This window comes from Stenella coeruleoalba (genome assembly GCF_951394435.1).
Source record: "Stenella coeruleoalba genome assembly, chromosome: 4".
Classification (NCBI taxonomy): domain Eukaryota; kingdom Metazoa; phylum Chordata; class Mammalia; order Artiodactyla; family Delphinidae; genus Stenella; species Stenella coeruleoalba.
The window spans coordinates 128471095-128488717 of NC_137149.1; the positions used below are offsets into that span (position 1 = coordinate 128471095).

A 17623-nucleotide genomic window follows, 5' to 3' on the forward strand; every position below is an offset into this window, starting at 1 on the left:
ATTAACAGTTTCTCAACCCTAATTCTAGGTCTAGTGGCATGGAGATAGGGCAAGTCCTCAAGGGGGCACAGGTTGCCTGGGGAAAGAGACCTCTGCATCATCATCTAGCTTGGGAGTAGATGAGGCGCCTTTGCCCTTAAGAGAGAGAAGTGGGCTGCGACTGGGGGCTCAGAAAGTTCAGGAGTCTAGGGAGTGAAAATCTTCAGCGGCATCCATTGAAATGTCTCCATCTCACTCGTCAGGGTCCTGGATATTCCCAGACAGTCCCTTGACCTTTGCATAATAGACCTGCCGTGATAGGCAACTGTCTTTGAAGTTTATCCATTCAGACTACTAACTCCTGGCTTGGTCCTCAGTTTTCTCAGTTCTCCTGCTGCAAGAGATGAAACTTTTTCCAATGCATCTGGAGGCCCTCTGGCTTTCACACCTGGCTTTCGGTTGCCTGTTATCGCCCTCGGCTGTTCATTATGTTTCTATGGAATAAAAATGACTCAGCAATAGCCATCCTACCTGTTATCCATATGGCTACAATTTTCTCCGTACTTTTCAAATGCCAGCCTGATGACACATTCCTTTCCACCACACCATCCCAATTCACTGTCAGTGTAAACTGTAACCACTGGAACTTGTGCCAGCAACTGTCTGTTCTCCACCTACCACGAATGATGGGGTTCAGCTGCATCACTTTGTGTCTATCACACACTATTAATCTCTGCTACCTATCTTGCATATTAGACAAAAAAATGAAACAGTTTATACAAGAATATTGGAATGCTTTCCAAAATAGATTTAAAATACTAAGAATAAGAAATCAAATAAAACATCAAAAGTATATAAGTGAGATACTAGATTTACTCAAAGAGAAATGAAATTTCCTAGGTAAAACGTGTGATAATACTGATGCTGAAAAATGACTACATAGTCACCTTTGTCTATACATTTAAGCAGAAATAATAGGTATTGTTCAGGACACACGCTGTGAAGAAAGAAATGAATGAGTCAATTGCTAAAACACACATATAACTACTTAAGATAACATGAATATTTAATGAAAATTTAGCATATAACATCTGACTTTTATCCTGCAGACAAACGAGAAAAATTACAATAATTCATTTTACCCAATACATTTTACAAAATCAGACAGAACGATTTTCTAAGCAGTGTTAATAAAAACAGCAATTTAATTTCAAACAAATATATTACCATCCTATTCCTTTATCCTATATGTGTATTTAATTGGCAAACCTACTAGATTACTGAAATCAGTAAAATCCAATCCATGATGCTTCAACTGCTTGGATCGATTTGAAATTCATTTTTGAAATTCATTTTGCTTATGCTGGAAGCCTGATTATCAGTTCCTATTAAAATGCTATGCCCTACTCCTTGCCCCAGTGTGTGTGACTAGTCTTTCACATGAGGCTAAGTGACAGTACGTACACCTGTATAGCCACACACGAGTCATCAAGCACACACATTCCAGCTCAGACAAGGTCACCAATGGGCAAGCAGCTTTCCTAGCTCTCCTGTTCCTCATAGTGAGCATAGCCACTGGCATAGGTCCTTCCTAAATTCAAATTACTAAACAAATCTGATGACTCAGCATCTGAATCCTTTCCACCTTCATCTTCTTCCTCTTCATCATCCTCTGCTTCATACTCATCTTCTTCCTCATCATGGTAGCTGGTATCACCATACTTAGCAGATGCAAGGTTCTTCCAATAGGCGTCATACCCAGAAGCTCCATCTCCCTCTTCACCTCCAGTCTGCCTGCCAAATTTCAGGGAGCGTGCTACGAAAGACAGAGATGTATGTGGCCCCTGATTAGCTCCAATTCTCTACATCCTCATTTTCCTCTACAATATATGAAGTCACATGAACCTGACTGGCTGCTTCTTACTCTCAAATGAAGAAGTCAGTCACATTTTCCTTATTTCCTCACTTAACATTTAACTGGAAAGACAGGAGACCTTAGAAACAACCATCAGTTCAATCCTACTTAGAGGCTACATACACATCATATATAAGAAATGATAAAGATGACAGTGTCATTTCATTAATTCTAGACAAAGTAGGAAAATGAATTAAGAATAATAGCATTCTCCGTACATAAGTTAAATAAGGCACGTTAAAAACTAAAATGCTCTTTGTTTGATCAATTAAAAGTGCATTCTCAAATCACAGAACAGGTGATCTCATGTCATTACACTCTTCTCAAGAGAGCTAGTTTATAATTCAGATGTCCTAGAAGACAAAGGCTGTCATTTCTTCTGCCTTAGTAGCAAAACAAAGGTAAGTGTAAAAAATGTCTCACCTCACTGTATAACTCTATCTTTGATTAAACAAAGTATTGTCAGTCATTTAGAATTATGGTTCCATTATGTGTGGTAAAGAGTCAAATTCTCTTTAACAAAATTGTGAGCTTCATTACTGTAAGCATGTTTGTAGTAATTGCATTCCTTCATAGAAAAGTTATATGAAAACTGTAAAACAGTTTCCTACAGTAGTGACGTATAACATAATAAGCACCACTGCTCAAATATCACACACATAAGAATAGCTTCAAAATGAATTCCAACTTGCAAGTACTGAAGATTACCACCACTTGAATATGGAGGATTTATTGCTACTCGATTATTTAAAATGAAGCCTCAGCAAAAACAGAAAAATCATTCTTTTTGGTCTTAAATTTCAGTATTCACTATGTCATTAACTGAAGCAAATGCCAAATATCAGAGTGAATGACGGTATATTTCTTAAGTTAAATTGGGAAATTTTACCCACAAATTTTCCAAGGCTATAAAATTCCATTTGCATAAGAGAACACATTCATCTTTTCAAATATGAAGAAAAGGCGAAAACAAAAAGAGAAAGAGAAAAAGAAGAGATAAACCTCGTCTAAGCAAGAAAGCAAAATCACCCCAGTGGTATTTTAACAAGAGCCTTACTTGACATGCTAAGATCCTTAGTTTCCTGAGTTTCATGTCCACATTTAGGGCAGGGAGGCTGTTTTCCTTTTTCTTGTTTAAACACCTTGCTCCTTGTATGATCATCACAGAAACAAGCCTATATAGGAGAAATAAAAATGAGCAAGTTAAATAACTAATTCAAAAAATATATGAAGACATCACTTAGTATTTCAAGGAAATGTAAAGTTAAAGATATACTTTTGCTAGGGCAGAGATTAAGAGTTTTGTTGGGACTGGTCATGCTCCTGATTTCAATTCCTTAAAGGAAAAGGTCTCTGCCAGGACTCTTCTGAACTATGGCCTAAACACAAGTCAGAAAATATATGCAGGGTATGATACGTAGACACGTTTCTTCATAAATATGAGTATTCACAAAGCCTCTGATGACATAATGGTGACCAGCTTATCTACCTGCACAGAGCACACAGTCTAACTGGAGACACAGACAAGTGGAGAGGCAGCTACACACACTACGCATTGCAAGGGAAGTGAAGAGGAGAAGCGCCAAACCAGACCCAGGATTCAGGAAAGGCTGCCTGGGAGACGTGAAGTCTTAACCGAGATCGGCAGGAGAATGGGGGTGCAGCAGGGTAAGCAAAGACGGAAGAGTGATCTAAGGCAGAGGAAACAGCACAGACAGAACGGGAGAAGAGTTGGGGGAGAATTAAGAGATAGGGTTAGGAGTATTAGTAGGAACCAGAGAAATGACTCCGAGAGGCAGTGAATCAGCTGCATCTGTTTAGTGATCTTTGACAAATGGAAATGCTGGAGACAAGGTCTAAGGAAACACAACATTATGGAAATGTTCACTGTACTCAAACTCTACCAAGCAAGTACATTTTGACATAAGGTGAAATATGCTCCCATCAGTTTGGTCAGAATGTTCTCTATAAACATAAGGTATAAAAACACTGAGCTAAGATTCAGGAGACACACGCACTAGTGTCAACTCTAAGACAAGCCAACTAGATGACCTATGAAATGCCTCTAAGCTGTCTCAACTTCATTCACAATCTCTAAAATAAAAGAAGTAAATTACATAATGTTTAAGGACTCTTGTAGATTTATTATAGCTATAAATAATCCAAGAGCTGATGGATGAGTATGGGGATTAAAAACAAAAACGAAAACATATAAAAGTATACCTTACAACGGAGACAGGAATGCTGACCAAGCCGATTGCATGAAACACCTGTGAGGGAAAGTACATAAAATCCATTTTCAAACTTGGAATGAAAACACTCTTTTCCACAGATTTATATTTGATGTACTATCTTAGATCAATTATCAACGTTTTTTTCTCTGTCTCATAACCTAGAGGATACAAAAAATGAGATGGAATCCCCAGCCAGATGCAAGTAACCCAGCAGTTGCACAGACACAGCATCCTTTTATCCTCCAATCTCCTTCTATTGCTCCAAAACTAGGAGATGGCAAGCTTCATTAATGATATTTAGGAAACTGAAATGGTAAAACATTTTTTCAGTGACATTGGCTGGACTCTTCACTTAAGGATATAACAGTTCAGGACTTCCCTGGTGGTGCAGTGGTTAAGAATCCGCCTGCCAATGCAGGGAACACAGGTTCAAGCGCCGGTCCGGGAAGATCTCACGTGCCATGGAGCAACTAAGCCCGTGAGCCACAACTACTGAGCCCGCGAGCCACAACTACTGAAGCCCGTGCACCTAGAGCCCACGCTCCACAACAAGAGAAGCCACTGCAATGAGAAGCCCGCACACCGCAACGAAGAGTAGCCCCCGCTCGCCACAACTAGAGAAAGCCCATGTGCAGCAACGAAGACCCAACGCAGCCAAAAAAAAAGGATGTAACTTCAATTTTTAAAAGAATAACTGTCTCCATTAATTCTCTCCTCGTGTTGTAGGCTATTGCCATTTTTTGCAAACTTCTGATATGAGAATAGAATACTTCAGGTGGAAAAGCGTGACTATGAAGAGAAAATAATACTCAAGTGGGCAGGAAAACAGATGGAAAAATCCTAAAATATTTTATCTCTATTTTAGTCAGTAAGCCACATTAATTTTGGTCATTATCTATAATTAACGCAAATGTTAATGCAAATAATGCTCCTAAACGTAAGAGCAAGTATTTTAGAAAAGCCAATTTGTCTGGCACATATCGAATATGCCAAAAAATGAAAAGACAAAAATAATTGAGAGAGGTATAGAAACAAGAAAACAAACTAAGCCTTACCCTGATATAGTCTAAATATAAACTATTAACTTTCAATTTACTTAGAGGTCTTGAAAAAGTAAAGAAAACAAAAGGAAACCTATCTTTATAATCCAAATATTGCAGATGTTTCTAAGTTGGGGATTCTTTTAAGTTTGCCTGGGTCATGGGGAGCTTTTTCAATCTGAACAGGAAAGTATTTTTTTAAAAACTCAATGATGATTTCTCAATTATGTGTATTATTATTGCTTCTGTCCAACCATCCTGCTTCCTTCCACAGTGACACTGCTATTTCAGATGGATTTATATTACCTGTCCTACATGCTAATAATAAAAGTAAAAATCAACTGAGTACTTATTATATATATATATATTAGGAATACATAAGTATACCAAATTACTCCAATAATAACTATATTATTTCAGTCTGTGGAGGAAAAAACCTGAAATCTCAATCATTTCTACTTGAAGGTATGCCCAGAGAGTAATTAGGTTCATTCTTCATTCAGTCAAAAGAGGATATATATCACCAAAATGCTACAAATCCCTTTCAAGTACAGAACCAGAACACAGACTGAAAGTACAAAGTGCCCAACCCAATTTCCCTGTGCACCAGGCACTTCTGATGCAGAATCTTCTCCCACCCCCGCCACCTGCATCTTTGACACATGCCACCATGACACATCCCAAGAAACTCGTTGTTGTCTATCACACCCTCACCCGTAGCGCCGGAAACCCAAACCACTAGGATGGGATGTGGCCTTGCCAGTCTTCTTTCCTTAATTACACCTCAAAAACACACAGGCACTCCACTTCACTGCCCTGTTATTTTTCTCCCCAAGAGATAAAATCTTGAACATATATAAAAAATGCATTTCTCCCAGATTCTAAAAAATATTGTGACATTCCTAGTTTGAGACTGGGGAATGGTTTTCTTTTTAAATCTATTTCTATGTCTTCACAGTATTTTAAAAGAAAGCAGGTTAGAATACATCAAAGCCTGCTGACAGTAAGCCATTTAAATTAGAAGTCCCCGGGCCACTTTCATTATTTTAAAAAATAAGGGCAGAGTACACACATGTGTTTTGTTTTTGTTTTTTCCCCTCAAAACATACTTCCCACTGGTTATACAGGTAAAGAAGTATTTTATAGAATTTCCATATCTTCCAATTCATAGTTGTACGCTCAAATCCAAAAACGATGAGATATGACCAATTAAGGGAATAGAAACAAACTATCTTTGGGACTTATATGTATGATTAGGACAGTGTTTCAGAGAAAATATTTCAAGTAGTGAATGGCAACTGGCGAAGGAAAAATGGCAAAGAAAAAATAAAGCAATAAAAAAAAGGAAAGAAAGACGATAAATTACAGTAAACCAAGGAAACCTGTGAATCTGCAATGAGAATGACTTTAACATGAGGTATCAAAGGCATGGTAATAAATTTATCTTAAAATCCTTTCAATTATTCAGTGTCTTTATTTTTCCTTTGTCTTTTACTGAATCACTAAAACTTCTTGATGGAAATACAGCCTTATCACTTACATTTGCCTGTCTTTGGGGTTTAAATGCTACGGAATACACAAGGTTCCCAAGTCCCAAATAAAATAATTCAATTTTTATATTATACATTCTGCAGAAGCCTAGGAACAGCTCAAAAAGGCTAACTACTCTGAGATGTTCCTTTAATCTTTTGAGATTTTCTTTATAAATATCACAAGAATTACATAAGTGTGTGTATGTATGTCTTAGACTGATGACTTATCAACTTTAAATTTATAGATAAGTATAGGGATTGGCATTTCATAGCAGAACAAGAACCAAATTGAAGAAAGTGAATTTGGAATTTGAGTCTTTCCTACAGTGGTATCTACTATTCAATAAGGGCTTTCTAAGTGACAGGTGCCATACTTATGCTTTATATGGGTTCTCACTTCAATGAACTCCTTGAAAAAATTAGCATCTTTCTTTAATACATAACAAAATTCAGGTTTAGAAAGATTTGGTAAGTTGCCCAAAAACATATGGCCAATAAGTAGAATTCGAGTAATGTCTGAATCTAAAACTTGAGCTTCTGAGAATCAACAGAATAGAAATAAAATAAAATGCAATCTATCTCTAAAGATGATACCCTGAAACACTGGTTCTCAAACTAGGATATACATGAGAGCTATGTGTGCAGGTTAAATACAGATGCCTGGCACCTGCCACCCACTTAAAGATAGAATCTCCAGGGATGAGGCCTTGACACCTGTACTTTTAAAAAACCTCCACAGGTGTTTCTGATGCACATTCCTGTCTAAGAGTCACTGGAACCAACTAGCAGGAACAAACTAGGGGTGTACCACTTATCTGGGGACACCTGAAAACAGGGTGGGGGAGGGTATGTTAGTTGTTATAATAACTTGGAAGTGAAAATGACTTTTAGCATTCAGGATCAGCGATGCTGCAAGGCCTGCAATGCCTGATCGATCCCACAAAATGAAGAACTGACCCAACCAAAATGTCACTGGCACACTGTTGGACAAAAATGGACTATATGCGTTCTAAGTTTTTTCTACAAACAGAAAATAGATATTGAATTAAATTACAGTCCATAAGAGGCCGCATGAAAAACTAGATTCCTTTTTCATTAAGTTTAACACTTATACTATTAAGAATCTTGGGTATAAAGAACATCCAATATATAAAAACTTACATTTAAATGTTTCCGCTTCTAAAACCTGGCAGCTGGCTTGATGTTCAAACTGATCATCTTCACAAAGAAAGTTATGGCAAAAAGAACAACTGAAAATTCTGCCTCCTATTGGATTAAAGAACAAAACCCACAAATGTAAATATGATAAAGTTTAATTTTAAAAACTTATCTGTAAAACTGCTCAGAAAAGATGGCAAGTTATTTCAGATTTACACTAAAATATCACAGCAGTTTTTGTTCCGGCAAAGGCTACAAAGAAAAGTGACAAATTGAACCATAAAAGAGTGAACTCCCACTGTACCCTGGCTACCCTTATATACTCACAATGCTCAGAGACACTTCCTCCCCTTTTACTCCCCTCCCTACCTGCCTAGGTAAAAATCCTAGTATTGCCTGATGCTGCTGGTGTAAATCCCTTTTCCAACTAAACTGACAACCACAACAGTGCCAGTACTTATGATTGATAGTATCCTAAAAAAAAAAATCATAAAAAAAGAGCATCCAGAACGTTTCAAAGTCAGCCTTCACTTCCAGCAAAGCTCGTCATTTGTATGTAACCACTCACCATGGTCCCAGACACCCCGTTCACATTCCACACACTCAGCATCGGTAAGCGGGCAGGCACAGGCGTGTGTACTGAGACACTTCCTACCATGACAAACCCAAGCTTCACAGAAGTCACATATTGCACCCTGCAACCAAAGAACATGAAAAATTAACCTGTGACACAACTGGCTGCAGCCATAGTTTAAGCAGTGGCAACCACCAAAATTATATACATTTAGCCACTTATCAACCTTAAGTGATAACGAGTGGCTTCATTAAAGAAAATGTACTGTTTAAGCCAAAATTAAAGAGTGTTTCCTGAAAATCAAACTACTTCACCAATAGCTATTTACAATATACAAATCTATAAATCAAAAGAAAAAGAAGCAGAAGGGAAACTATACACTTAATGCTAATATTAATCATTAAAATAAGTCAAAGAGCTGACAGTGTTGCCCCCAAACTGAATTTTACAATAAATCAAATGAAGTCTAGAGCCTATAATTTAAGCATTCCTGTCTATAGCAATTCTGGTAACTAAATGAAGTTTTTTCAAATACTAACATTCCTGACTTAAGAAAGTTCCTTCTTATCTGTGTAATTTATAAAATAAATATATAGCTTTTCTAGAATAACAGAGAGAAAATATTAAACTTCTGCCAGCATCTTTTTAAGGCAACTTATGCATTAAATCGTTATTATATCTGTTTGTTAAATAAAACCAAAATAAAATATTTGGAACTAAATGACAGGTAAGGTAAACTGTAAGACTACACACACCTTTAATAACACAATGACATCTACAGAACACTAAGAGCTAGAAAGAATCTTAAGGAAATGGAATTGGATGGCTTTTCATTTACAGGTGAGGAGGGACAGGGGCCTGAGACTAAGTCCAAGTTCTAGAGCTACATTAGAGCTGAGCTGTGATTCAAATCCAGGTCTTCTAACCCTCAAAATTCACTGTTCTACTATTCAAGGCACTGTAACAAAAGTGGAAAAGAGCAAATAGGAAGAATGTTTGGGGACTTGTAAAAATAGATTACCAGTGCAGATAGCAAGTCCTCGAATCTATCTCTTGGATTACTCAGGGTTCTAGCAAGAGAAGAATGACAATTCAACTGGGTAATCCAGGGGAGTTTAAAGAGATAATTCACAAAGAACAGGGAAGGGCTTCGAAAACGTCAGGGATGATGCAGATACTACCCCTAGGGCTGAAGGGCCAAGGGCAGGGAAGGGAGGGAGGTTCTACAACCACAAGAGAGAGCCAGCTGTATGCAGAGGACTACCTGGTCATATGGAGAGGAACTGGTGGCCAATCCATGTCGAAATCAGGACAAGCTGGTAGGGAGTAAGCTGGGAGAATAAACACCCGGATCATAATTTCCTCCTATCATCAGGTCTCCTGCCAAAGTCCTTTTTGGGCGGCTGAACCCAAAAAGAAGCCCTAAGTAAGACACTGATCCAGCCCACCACACAAGTGAGGCTCCCAGGCCAAATCAGGGGGAAGAGTCGGGGAGAGGGAATCTTAATCAGCAAATAGAAGATGGCCAGAAAAATCACTTTTCTAGAATTTAGAGCTAATGATGCATGATTCTACTTTAATGTATTCTTTATATAAGAGATCATTCATACTCATACAACTCAGTGAATTAAAAAAGTAATAATTTGATAAATCTAGACACAAGCAAACTACCAAGGACGATTACAACAGCTTCTGAATAAAGATAACATTGACAATCCTATACTTAAAATAAAGAATTTTCACAAGATGATTATGAATAATTCCAACTCTTCTATAAGATACCCACTCATGAAAAATATAAAGGTCTGCCTCATGATGGAAAATTATGTGTTCTTGGAAAATTATTAATATTCTACTATAAATATTACTTTCCTCATGGACTGACATTTGGACCTAAGAATAAATTCACACAATAGAATATAGTAAAACTGGTCAAAAGGATAACATTGTTTTTGAAAAAGAGAGCAAAATGCCTCACACAATGCAACTGCTTCTATTATTTAAAATAATGAATTTTCTTTGAAACGTCTACATGTAACAAAGAGATAACGACATGTAATGAACTACATGTAACTACATGTAGTAAAGAGCATAATTCTGTGTTAACTACGTACTCTTTTTTGAAATGTAAAGCTTTAAAAAAACAATTAATCCTAGGTTCTTTTGGAACTACGTTGCTTATTTAACCAAAAGACTGAATCTTAGTTTAGCAGCACTTTCAGTATAGTAAATAATATTTTGTGATGTCTAATTAAGATATATTAGAAAGGTATCACTAACAAATGAATGTTGTTTAGGTCAACAATAGATAAGTTTCCCTTCCTTATACATTTCCCAAGAAGAAAGAAGAAAGCAGTCAAAAACAAGTGGGTAATAAGTGAAAATCACACTAAAACAAGCCACAGATAATCCAGATAACTCCAGACTGATTACATTTGGTCAGAATGCCTTCTCCTTATCCTCGGAAACCTACTGGTCTAAAAGATAACTACAAGCTTACCACCATGGCAAGGCCAGTACTGTAGACACCAGCATGTTTTATGACACAGTCAGAAGACTTCATCATGCACTTTGTTTTCCCTAGCAAAGAAACAAATTTTCACTATTAGTCTTGCAAAGTACTACATGCAAATATTCACTAATTCCTCTTTTTATCTAGCCCAAGTTCCTATGGAAATAATTTGAAAATAAAGAGAGACCAGCACTATCTACTGCTTATATAACTGAAAAAAGAAAATGGATATAACTGAGACCTCATTACCTGAGTCAGATCTTTTGAGATTAGGAACTTATATGATAATTCATGTTTGTACTAAAATCAAAATTTGAAGGTGATGCTTTGTAATCTAATAATCACTAAAGCAGTTAAAAATCTTGTGAATTTTCAGGTGAATTCAGGGAGATTTTTAAATGATATGCTTTAAAAGTGAATTTTACACTTTGTAATTCACAATAAACGCAGTCTGATTTGAAGTTACTGCTTCTTTCTTTCCCTAGAACATATCAAACCAAAGCAAATCAAATAATAATTATGCAAATTATCTGGTTCATTTTTTTTTTATGTTTGACCACAGTTAAAAATTTACAAACTTAGCTCCTGGGTAAACATTCTTCTAAAAGAATTGTCAAGTAGTGCCCCAATGAGCACAAAAATCAGGAATATAATGATAAAGCTAAAAATCACAATACAGCCACAAGAGCTCTTATCTAGCAGCGAATTACCAACCCGAAACACTGTCAGGACATTCACTTATCACATGCTGCGAGAGGATTAATGGTGACATATTAATCACGCATCTCAGACTCCACAAAGCAGAACACGAAAGAAACAGAAGATGCTCAATTTTCCACTTCCTTGATTACCTAAGAAACAAAGCTAGACAACAGGAAATGGGAAGAGCACGAAATGAGGGGCAGCAGCCCCCTGTCCAATACTAAAGACAAGAATCAGTGAGTGGGAAGTGTATCCGTGCACGGCACCACAAACGCTGAAAACAGGGGAAGGGCCTAGCGACAGCTTATCTCAATCTTCTCCACAGTCTATTTTCTCACTCTACATCCATTTGTCTTTTGTAAATAAGGATATAAAAACTGGCAAATGACTGGTCTATCTAGGCCAGTGTTCTCTTTTCCATTAATTACATACCTCAAAGCCGTCTCTGAAAGCTAGACCTACACTAGAAACATTCAGGGGTGTGGCCCTAAGCCTTCCTAACTTTCTGCAATGTTATCATGCATAAACACAGTTAAATGAGCATATCTCAAACTGTGTTTCACCTGAAACTATTATCCTATAAGCAAAGGGGATACTTGTTCAAATAAAAGTTTGGGGGACAAACCTGGAGTAAAGACAATTAATCAGGTTTCTCTACTGGAGGTCTTCAGAACCTTTAACACATACATAGGTAAAAGAACTCTCCCAGGTGGGAATGAGGGAATGAAACACGCAGCGTGTCTCAAATGTATGCTCTGCTTTAAGAAATACCTACTAATATCTCAAGTATTCTGTGGAAGACTATTTGGGAAACATGGATCTTGTTGTTCTATGAACTACTATTTAGTTTTACTCTGAATAAAAGTTTCCACTTATACTTGGGAACTAGGTAAGTGGCTTAGGAACTCTATTCCGCTCACTTGGGAATACATGTGAGGAAATTCAAGAATCATATGCTAAGAACCAAACAGAAAAACAACTGATCACAAAAACTGGCACCAGGTAAATGTGGAATAAAATTATTTTCAACAGCCTAACACACTGCAGGCAGTATCAGCAGAAATCAAAATTTAGGAAAGTAAACAAAGGATATCGACAAGACTAAGACAGTATAAATAAAAATGCAGCATCACCAAATGTTATTAGTCTGAAATCTAATCTTTCCACGTTTAAAACAACACGTGGTACCTTTATCTAAACTGTATCTTAATTATTTTCCAGCATTACATCAAAGAGACAACACCAAGGCTTGACAGTTTTTTGATAGGCCAAATAACATTTTATGTAGTCTTATTAATAGTAAGGTATAACATTACTGTAAATGATAATGATGAACCCACAGGTTCAAACTGATTAAATGCCAAACAAATGTTTGATAAAAGAAAAGCATGTGTTTTGATCATATACTTACCACACTGTGCACAAATTGGTAACTTCTGTACAGAATTACAAAAATAGCAAAATGCTCTATTCTTCTGCCGTCTTGTCATGTAAAAGAAAATTTTAAAATTTAGTCAATATCAGATAAAAGGTCAGTCTATATTATTATCTATAGATAGAAAAAGAAATAAATAAAAATTTACCTCTGACACTTGTCACATTCCTGTAAAATATAAAAACATAACATTAATTTGTCTACTGGCTGAAAACTGCAAAGTTACTTGAATTCTAAAGAATACCGTTTTTCATGTTAAAATTTAAGTGACATTTGCCCAAACCCTCCAATTCCACCCATGAGTACAAGCATCTATACATACTTTTAACAACAAAGGTATGCTTTGGGGCATACCACACTAGAGAAAGAAGTGGCTTTTTCACAAAACAGGCTACACACAGTAGTGGTCTGCTTTTTGGATTTTTTTTTTAAGCAATCAGAAAAATAATACAGAATGAACACAAGAAACAGTAGAGAACACAGTATGTTGAAGCTCACAGAAAATCCAGAATTCTAAACATGGTATTAAAAAGCTCTCCACAATCTGGTCTCTAACGACTTTTCAAACCTCACTGGCCTATTCTCTTTAGATTCAAGTCACTATTTGTCAGCCATTCTCAAAATATGTCTTGTATTTCTTCTTTTCCATGCCTTACTTATTCTACTACTTTTCCCTGAGAAGTCCATCCTCACTTCTTCATCTACTGGAAGTCCTGGTGATGATCCCACCTCCTCTGTGAACTGTACCCCAACTCCACACTCACCTTTATCACCTCAGTCCTAATGAACCTTAATCCCAATTGTACCTTTTCTGCAGCACTTACCAAAGTCTAGCCCTCACTGTATATATTTATGTATGAGTCATTTCTTTGTCCTCCTTCTCTTCTCTAGAAATCACCCTGGCACGGACGAGGGAGTCCCCACTGTCCTATCTGTGCTATGTCATCTCGCTCCCCCTCACCCCCCCACCAACCCAGTACAAATGCTGGTTAATCCTGGGTTGGGCACCCACCCAAGCCCAACCCATCGGAGTTCTTTCCCTCTCTGAGGGCAACAATATGTGATGTGAGACATGGGAGCTATGGACCCAGTGGCTATGAACCCCCCAAAATGGAATAAAACAATCTGAGAAAATGGAACTAAATAAAAGCAAAACACAGAACTACAAGTTGTTTCAGGTTCCAGCTGTCCCTGCATCCCAGCTACATCCATGCCCTTCCCAACTACACAAGTTAGCCCATTACTCATTCAATAAACTATTTCCCCCTGAAGTTACTTAGGTTGGATTTCTGCCATTGATAAACATTAAGTAATACAGAAAACAACCGAGCTATAAGCTTGAGGAAACCAGGAGTGTGTCATTCAGCTACGTATTCCCCTCAGTGCCTAAAATAGTCCCTGGCACAGAGTAGGCACACAATACACATATGAGGAATTAAGTCACATTAAGCATTTCATATGTGTTCAATGAAATCAAAAAAGAAAAAAAAAAGAGGAGTGGGAACAGAAAAAGGAGAGAAGCGTGGAAACAGGAAGATACGGGACAACTCAGAGAAATACGGTCAAAGGAAGGGAAGAGGTAAAGATGACTTAGGATGAAAAGGCTCCAATTAATAGGACAAACTGAGGAAGGCATACTAGGTTAGAGAAGCTGGAGAATGTCACACAGTTCCTAGTATGTATTCCTGTTCAATACATATCTATTTGTCACCAATGGTAGCCAAGGTAATATGACAGCTTTCAGAAATAGCAAAATCAAACAAAATTCACCACTACTCAGTGTTAATGAAAACAACAGACATGCCTTTAACATAGATTTTATATAGTTTTTCAATTGATAACCAAAAAAACTTACCATTGAAGCATTGCACGGGTGTTTAGCTAAATCGATAGTGCTTCTTGATGCTCTTAGTTGTTTTTCACGTTCCCGGCGATTCTCTGCCTTCTTCCTCGCACCAGTCTTTTTTTTAGGCATCTCCCCTTCTTTCTACACAAGCAAACAGAGAAGATATAATTGCCTTGTTGCATTTGCTATTTTAAAGAAACTAAGGAATAGCAGAATGAAATCTTCTAATTCTCATTAAACTTTAAACTCAACCCTGCTCTTTTGACGGTTAAGCACATTTTAAGCCTTTATGCATCATTTAGCACACATCATCCCAAATAGATGGCTTTTAAAATAAGACACTTATTTGTATTACCAAACAGTTCTAAAAAATGTAAACATCAAAAAGATTTATCCTAACAGCCAAAATGGTTTTCTTTCCCACAGAGCAAAAAAAGTTTCTCTGATATTCAATATTCTTTAAAAATTACTCTGTAGCAAGGGAAAAAAAATTATTAGGAATAAATAACAAGAATCATTTAAAAGTATATTATTTACCCAGTTTATATCACTTTTTTAAGCCCTATATTCAGATGACCTGATGCTGCCAAGTCTTCTAGTATGTCTAATTTCTCCCATGTAATACCTGAATAAAACATCTAATAGTCAAGTCAAATGACAACATTAACTACAAAGCCAAACTACCCTCTCCGAAAAGATATTAAAGGCATCTGAGTAGCTTTGACTCCCTGAAAGCTGCCTTTCCCGCTACTTTTACCTGCAGTGAGCATGTAATTCTAACAGGGTTCAAATTTAACAGTATGTGTTTACCACACATATCAAAATAAGGACTTTAAAACTGGTTTTTATCAGGTAGTTGAAAGAACTACCTCATTTAGAAAAACAAGGTCTTCACTAAATAACACATTTTTATTTGGCTTTTCATTCCATCTGAAGACACAAGTTCCCTGAGGGTTCCAGCCCTATCTTTCTTGACAATGTTTGCTTCCCAGCCCTGCCTGAAATAAATTAAGCCTTAACAAATGAATAGATACATGAATGAATGAGTCCATGTGCTTGCTTTGAAATAGAATCTCAAATTTCTTAATATTCTTCAAAATACATGTATTTTTTAAAAAAGTCTTTGCTAAGAGTGGTTCTCAAAAATCAACTGTGGAATTCCCTAAAAGCACAGATTTAGACTTCTAGGCTCTATCCAAGATCTACAAATTCCAAACCTCCAAGCACGGTTTTAAGTTTCACTGGTGACTGACACACAGCCTTCCTGAAGACAAAAATATTCAAAGAAACCAAAGTCGTGTCCATGATACAGGGAGAGAGTTCCATGAAAGCACACCTTGACCCTCACATTTCTCATTACAATACAGCAAAATCATACACCAGCTTGTACCTGGAACAATACTAAGGTCACTCATAAAGTTGTCCTAATTTCCGGGTTTCAACTCTGATGCTGGAACGCCCAATCAAAAAACCGCGCGGTGGTTAGTTGCGACTTAAAAATATGAACAAACCAGACAAGGAGGTTTAGTGGGTGGTTACCTGAAGTAACGTCCAGGTCCACTAGGTCACCCTTCCGGTATTTACAATGACAAAACTTACACGGTGAAAAGTTGTGTACTGCCCTCGCCAAACGAGCTAAAAAAATAATCACAGGGTGATCACCGGTTGAATTTTCTGCGTCCCCCGGGGAGAACCCGCTGGGAAAGTTGAGCCTCATTTTTTTCTCCTCTAGTTTGTTTTGTAAACTTAAAGAGTGAATTCTATTTCTCAGCGTTATACGGGTTTAAGCCCTTCTCCAGGAACGCTCCCACTTCTTCAGGACGTGGCCCGTGTCACGAAATGAGAAAACAGGCCCGGGGCCACTGCGGCTTTGGAGGCAAAGCCTGCAGCCGGAGGACCCAGCGGGGTGCAAGGGGAGCCCAGGGGAGAGTCGGCGGAGGTGCCACGCGACTCTGGGAACCAACGGCCGTCCCCGCCCGCGGGGCACCCTCCCTCGCGCGCGCTCCGGGCCGACCTCGCTCACCCTCGCGGGGAGGCCGGGCTCACTCCAGGGGCCGAGGGGCAGGGAATGGCGTGAGGTCCACCCGCGGCGGCTGCAGATCCAATTCGAGGACCACGATTCCGGGGGAAAAAATGCTACTAAGCCCCGAGGAAGGCGGACAGAGCTGCTTCCAGGCACTAGGAGCCGGACCGGATGTCCTCTGACGTCAGCACGTCGACAGGGGAAGGCCCGCCCACTTCTCTTCGCTCCGCCCCGTCCCTCCCCCTTCCGCGGGGGGCGGGTCTCCCAATCCTGGGCGGAGGACATGACTGAGAAGAGGAAAAATGGGGGAACAGAAGGAGGGAAAGGGTGGAAATTTTATTACCTCAATTTTGTGTTTTCAGAAAAGGAGAAATCTAAGCGAAGAGAAAAATCTAAAAAGAAAAAGGAAATGAACTTACCACCTGGTAGTGGATCAGTTGACTCAAACAGAAAATTCTTGCCTAATTCTTCTGGAAACTTTCTGCTACCCGCATATTTTGTGCCCTCACATCCCACTTTTCGTGTTTGCTCCACAAGTTGTCCCTTTAGTTGTCCAGTGAAGTTCTGTGCTACCCTCCTTTGTCTATTTCCACTGGCCTTCTGGAATTCCATTCTTTTGTGAACAAATTCTTCCACATTCTGAGCCTCTAGTGTGTTTGCTGCCTGTCCTTAG

At 38.1% G+C, this 17623-nt stretch overlaps 1 protein-coding gene across 4 annotated transcripts; it reads right to left on the reverse strand.

Moving 5' to 3' along the window:
• Positions 1-1087: 1087 nt before the first annotated feature.
• On the reverse strand, positions 1088-17097 carry ZNF330 (zinc finger protein 330). 4 transcript variants are annotated; one of them, XM_079920440.1, is made up of 10 exons: positions 16951-17097; positions 14937-15068; positions 13230-13249; positions 13058-13128; positions 10933-11012; positions 8427-8553; positions 7862-7966; positions 4118-4164; positions 2952-3069; positions 1088-1795 (listed from the first exon to the last, which is right to left on the reverse strand). In XM_079920440.1, exons 2-10 carry the CDS (start codon positions 15054-15056, stop codon positions 1521-1523), a joined length of 963 nt encoding a protein of 320 aa, XP_079776566.1. In that variant the 5' UTR covers positions 15057-15068; positions 16951-17097; the 3' UTR covers positions 1088-1520. The 4 variants fall into 4 exon arrangements, with proteins under 4 accessions (XP_079776566.1, XP_079776563.1, XP_079776564.1 ...); XM_079920437.1 differs by having other exon boundaries at positions 16467-16953; XM_079920438.1 differs by lacking the exon at positions 7862-7966 and having other exon boundaries at positions 16951-17082.
• Positions 17098-17623: the final 526 nt, after the last annotated feature.

What these genes read in the sequence shown, in the direction of transcription:
- ZNF330 (XM_079920440.1), bottom strand. Translation starts at nt 15,056, where the DNA reads ATGCCTAAAAAAAAGACTGGTGCGAGGAAGAAGGCAGAGAATCGCCGG. An exon ending in ACCAATTTGTGCACAGTGTG is followed by an intron (nt 11,013 to 13,057) that starts GTAAGTATATGA and finishes TTTCTTTGCTAG; the next exon opens with GGAAAACAAAGTGCATGATG. An exon ending in ATTCCTGTCTCCGTTGTAAG is followed by an intron (nt 3,070 to 4,117) that starts GTATACTTTTAT and finishes TCTCCTATATAG; the next exon opens with GCTTGTTTCTGTGATGATCA.